We start from the raw sequence: 6,000 nt of genomic DNA, 5'->3' as shown, positions 1-6,000 counted from the left end.
AGAAGGGCTTCCAAGGAGCAGAAACTTTCTTGCAGTTCTGACAGATACTAATACAAGAACCTTTTGGAAGCAGTCTGGCCACAGAACAGCTGTCAAACGTGATGCCTCGGCCCCGTCTCCTGGTCAAAAAAAGACAAAATCTTCCTCTTCAAGGGGTTACAGCAGCTCAGAAGCAGCAACTGGAGCAGAGGGAGTCTGGGGGAAGAGAGGACAGGAGAGTGAGGGCTTGCAGCTGAACCCACAAAGAGGAGGTGTAAGAGTGTGTTTGTTTTCCATTGAAATACTGTTTAGGGGGGAGTTTCTGAAGAGCACCCGAGTTCCCCTGCGGCAGCGGTCATAATATATAAACAAAAGACCTGTGTGTGTGTGTGTGTATGGAGCAGTCTGCTCTGTTCACGCTTAACCACAGGCACTAGATGGTGCATGCATGCACCTCACTTCTCACAACAAAAGACCTGTGAGCAGCAAATGCTGCCGCGCAACGACATTGTGATAAGGACAAAGATGAAAAGACACAACATATGGTATCACCAGTGTCTTCTTACGAAAGCCAGTGGGGCAGCATGCATAGGTGGGTCCATATTCTCTGCACTGGGTAATTCTTAAGAATTAGCTGACTCCTCTCCAAGTTCACGAATATAGTAAAACTACTAGGGAGTCTTTGGGTTGTTTTTTATCCCGAAGACCACACACAGCTAGTACATATATACAGTATTTATATGCTGTATACATGTGTGAATGTGTACATGTATGTGTGTGTGTGTGTGTATATATATATATATATATATATATATATATATTCATTCAGTTATAGATATATAAATATATAGAATATACTGTATATATTGATGGTTTATTGTGTCTATCTTGGTCATCAATGGGTAAGTGTTGTGCTGCATAATGTTGCAATGTTTAGCACTGCTATCTTTCAGATCCAGTAACTTCAATCAGTTCTCTACAAGCTACACTCTGTGTGGAGTTAGCAGGTTTTCCTAATGTCCCCATGTGATTGCTCCAAGGAAGCTAATCTCAAAGACATGTTTGGCTGTCCGTGTCTTTTTTAAGTACAGTGCAGCTTCATGTCATAGTGATTAGTACTACTGTTTTACATCTCCAAAGATGTGGGTTTAATTCTTAGCCCTAGGAATGTCTTTGTGGAGCTTGATCATTGTCATTGTGTTTATATGGGCTTTGTCAAAGAATTACACTTTCTTCTCATATCACTTTAGAAACAGAACAATTTGGATGAGAACAGGTCATTCAGTCCAATAAAACTCATCATTTCCATTCATCTCATTTCTTTGAAATTAAGTCATTTTGAGTTGAGTTTTATATGTTCCTAGAGTAGTACTTTCTTTGTGTGACACTACTTTATAACTTATTCAGTGTATGTTTATATATATGTATAGTGCAGACTAGTGTTGATTGTCAAAATTTGCCAAAGTGTCTCTTGAAGAGAAGTTGCACAGTTTGCCAGTGACCTTGTTTTCCATTTTTTTCCTGGAAAATTCATTGGGAAACCAGCTTAGACAGACTTTTTTTTTCTAGTATCCCATGATGCTTTGTGAGAACATTTTGACATCACAGAACTGTAGCAGCTATGGTGGATGGGAATGTTACTACCCAATCTGTGCTTAACTGCCTAATTAGCATTACACATGTGCAGAACTTTTACTCATGCATGAACCACCTTATGGCTCTGCCCGATCTGCTTTTCACATGCATGATTAATGTATGACATATCTTATTATGTGATATCATCTACTGTTAAATTCTGCTTCATACTTCTAAAATTTTTATTTTTTTTTACTTCTAAAATAAAAACTTTTTATTTTATACTGTATTGAGGATTTGTTCTGTTCTGTGTATTATATTGTATTGTATTGACCCCCTTCTTTTGACACCCACTGCACGCCCAATCTACCTGGAAAGGGGCTCTCTTTGAACTGCCTTTCCCAAGGTCTCTTCCATTTTTTCCTACAAAGTTTTTTTGGGGAGTTTTTCCTTTCCTTTTCCTTTCTTAGAGAGTCAAGGCTGGGGGGCTATCAAGAGGCAGGGCCTGTTAAAGCCCATTGCGGCACTTCCTGTGTGATTTTGGGCTATACAAAAATAAACTGTATTGTATTGTATTGTACATATACAAGCATACGTGATGTCATTGCCTGATTGGCACTACACCTTTATTTCTACTCTGCATGTATTTTAAAAAAAATAAAAAATAAAAAAAACAGTATTTTCAATTTAATGGTATATTGACCATAATGAGAATATTATAATACTTTGTTGTTCTGCATAGATTAATTGTATGTTGTGTCTTCACTGCTGGATTAAGCATGGGAAAGGTGCCATATTAATAAATGTATTATTATTATTATTTTAACATGTTATGCTCCTTGCTATGTAGCGCTGAGGCATGGTGGTGCAGTGTTTAACATAGGTGCCTTAGCAGCTCAGATCACATTTTTAGCCACAATAACCAGTCCATCATACCTGTCAGATAATTTCCTAGCCCTCATGGACACTTAGTTGATCACTGCACCATTATAATCCGGGCAGACTAGTTCAGATTTTCCTTCCCCATTGACTTCAGTGCGTTTCGACCAAGTTCGCCAAAATTCCTGAACATTTCCACATCCTATGAGGTGAATTCAGCTGGGTTCATTCATCACTAGTGCTGACTCTTGCCTCGGGGCCAGTGCCACCAGAACTGACTGCATTTATAAATGAATGGATTATTTATTGTGTTGTAAATAAGAATAAATGTTTTATTATAGCTTTTGATTGCCCAGACTGCTATCTGTTCTTGGCTAATGGACCTCTTTTTATTGTTTTATTATTTACTTAAGTTTTTATCTTCTAACTCACTCTTGTATATCCACCATTCTGATCCTGACAGTCCAGCTCCACTTGTCAAATCTTCCTATTAATCTTCACATATAGTAGGTAAATTAATTTTTGTAAGTTTTTCCATTTATTTATTTAGTCGTCTTTAATTACATATATTGCATTTGACTGATTTTGTATTGCACTTTTAAACCTTATGCTTTAAAATGTTTCGTTCTGCGCTGCTGCATAACATGAAAGATGTCTGTAAAATAAAGATTTATGGGGAACCCACACATACTCACTGTCAATTTCGACATTAGTTACACGGTGGAGTGAGAAGTTCAGAATCGCAGTTACGGACTCACTTTCACTTCTCTAAGATAGGCTAATGACTTCTTGGGTGTTACAAGGATCCAAGCAGTAATAATAATAATAATAGTGTTTTTGCGTCATCATTGACAATCTCAGCTACCTTTAACTATAAACAACCTCTATCCGTTTTTCCAAAGTACTTCCGAACACATCATTCTATTTTCTCATCAAGTAGACTAAAATGTAACAACAACAATAATAATAATAATAGGTTCGAGACTTTTTGGATTGGGTTCGCTCTGCTGGTGTCGAATTCCGCTGCTCCTTGTCGCCAGGCTAAATGATCTCCTTTTTCCGCTATACGTGTAGATGCGTAGAGTCTTCCAGGGCGAGTAGGAGGGAAGCGAGTGCTGCCAGGCACGCAGGAGCTGTAAATAAAATCGCTGCCCAAGATGGGTGAAAGCGTTTGTGTTAAAATAACCTGCGAGCCGTAGCAGCTGTGCGGAAGAGAGTGTAGTCGACTAGCTGACACACACACGCGCACCCACCCACACGGCACTCGCACACGTTATCTCATTGCGACCCGTTTTATTGCCGGCTGTATTTGCAGATGAGGGGAGGGAAAAGGGAGGGATGGGTGAGTTACTGAATCATTAATGTACGGGGCTCTTAGTTCAGTAAATTTGGCACGCGTTTGAAATATCAGCATCGATCTCCTCGGAAATAAAAGTTTCCTTACTTTGAAAGTTGATGTTGATGTATTGCGTGTCAGACTGTCCATCCCTTCTCTGCTTACACGTTCCTGTCTTTATCCATACTCTATTTAAAGGAACGAATGGACCCGCACCTGTTTTTAGCGATCGGGTGTCTTTTGACAGTTTCTTTAGCACTCCCCCTTTTTTAATGTATGTCACCCTCGTTTGTTTCAGTGTCCCTCCGGGTGGACTGCACATAAGTGTTAAGCTAAAGCTTGACTATTTTCCTTGAATTCACGCCTCACCTTTTATATTCTTTTTGTTTTGGACGTCCATCAGCATTTGCTCCACTTGATACAAAACATAAAGTCAGTCGGATTTACTTAACCATTTTCTGTCAGCGGATTTGCTACTAAATAGAACTTTACCATGGCTGAAGCAGGACGTCCCGATGAACAGAGAAGCGACTCGGCAGGAGACGAGTTCAATGAAATTATAAGGACGAGATCCGGTAAGGCTGTTGAGTTTTAAGCGTAACAAAACGAGAGTCGCCGATGTTATGGGTTCACATGCAGCTCCTCTGTAGCGGAAAACTAAGCAAATGTATCTGAGGCAACCAGCTGGTCTGAGGCAATCCTCCAGTCACGAATGGATTAACCCTCAGTTGGCTCGAACAAAAAGTCAGGAGCTTCAGTTTGGTTTAAAGAAAATGGAAAAGTGCAGGTTTCATTTGCAACGGCTTTCATTGGGATAAATGTTATTATATAAAAGGATTTACTGTGTGATCTAGTAAATAGTTTCATCGTAGTGGAAAATCTTATAGGATCTTATTATAAAGCCCATAATTTTTCTTTTTTTGTCATTTTGGAAAGCCTAAAACATGTTGCCTTTCTTTGGCGGATGGTTTACTATACACTATGAAATGATTTGTGTTCCACTTATTTTTAAAAATGCTGAAAACCTTGTATTGGATTTCATATGGGATATTTTCACCGGGATATATTAAACCTACACCTCACAGAAGTCATTTTTATAGCATGTGCTTTTATAAACGGGTCTATTAATAGGGCACTGTTTCCAATGGCAAATGTTGTGTCTGATCCCGCTCCAGTAACATAATTGTAACTTTTAAGACGTGTCCGTATGCCTTATAACTGTTTAGATCCTTTCCAAGTACTTTCAGGTCACTTGTGATCCATGTTTCTGGGTTTAATGGAAAAAGGAGTTGACCTGAGTAGTGGGGCTTGTCCTGTGAGTGGCAGCATCCTTGTGAAAGGCTGAACTGTGTGATGAGTAAAGGCAAACTGGCAGGTTCATTTAAACTTACTGTAAATCTCTGGACTGAAGTTTCACTTCCCTTGAGCTGGAGTTCAGTTATCCTTCAACATACATTGTAATAGAAAAAGGTCCACTTTTGAGACAGTTGCGTATTGTCTAACATAAGCAGTTTTAACGTACTTTTTATTCCGTGCAATTTCATATTTAACACAGAACACACCTTGTTACACTCTAGAAAGAATTATAAGCAAATCATGTCAGTTACTGTAATCCTGGTTAAATGCAATATGTCATTATTAAGCTCTATTGTTTTTAGCTGGAAACTAATTTGCTGAACAAAATGGAGTATGCCATTAAAAACTATTGAAACGTAACTTAATTATAAAATTGACTGCTTAGCAGTTTGAAATTCAACTTCTCTTTGATGAAAAAGCAAATATGTGTTATTTGTCTCTTGCCCAATATAAATCAAACTGCTTTAAATATCATTTTTAATAGAGGGAAATTTCATTAGAAGGAAGCAATAGTTTTAATCTGCTTTTAATTTGTCATATTAATTTTTGCCTTATCTATAAATTACAAGGCAGAATGTGGGAATTTCTTCATACAGAGTCATTTAGTAAAAATATTCTAAGACACCCTCTTATCTGAAAACCCACACATGTAATGAAAAGAGTCACAAACACACTACTATCATTACACAGAAGAAAGTATTCCTGTCTTGTAAGCAATAGAATTATCTTCCAGATTTCAGTGTTTACTCACAGCTTCATCACCTTGCTTTTCCCAATGGGCACTGAGAGACTCCTGTGTATTCTACCCGTGCATTCTCTCTCTTGTTTGTTGCTTTCTGCTGCTCTCTGCTGTCAAGTGTCTTTCACTTAACTTA

General features: G+C 38.3%; 1 protein-coding gene across 1 annotated transcript in view; it reads left to right on the top strand.

Moving 5' to 3' along the window:
- Nucleotides 1–3,813: 3,813 nt before the first annotated feature.
- Nucleotides 3,814–6,000, top strand: part of dmd (dystrophin) — a 2,688,357-nt gene continuing 2,686,170 nt past the window's right edge. Inside the window, exon 1 of the mRNA XM_051926236.1 lies at nt 3,814–4,344. Within this exon, the coding sequence (XP_051782196.1) occupies nt 4,263–4,344 (82 nt within the window). The 5' untranslated portion in view covers nt 3,814–4,262. The remainder of the gene's footprint in view (nt 4,345–6,000) is intronic.

This window comes from Erpetoichthys calabaricus, chromosome 4 (assembly GCF_900747795.2).
Source record: "Erpetoichthys calabaricus chromosome 4, fErpCal1.3, whole genome shotgun sequence".
Taxonomy (NCBI): domain Eukaryota; kingdom Metazoa; phylum Chordata; class Cladistia; order Polypteriformes; family Polypteridae; genus Erpetoichthys; species Erpetoichthys calabaricus.
The sequence above is the reverse complement of the archived record's forward strand: the minus strand, read 5'-3'. Positions and strand labels throughout refer to the sequence as shown.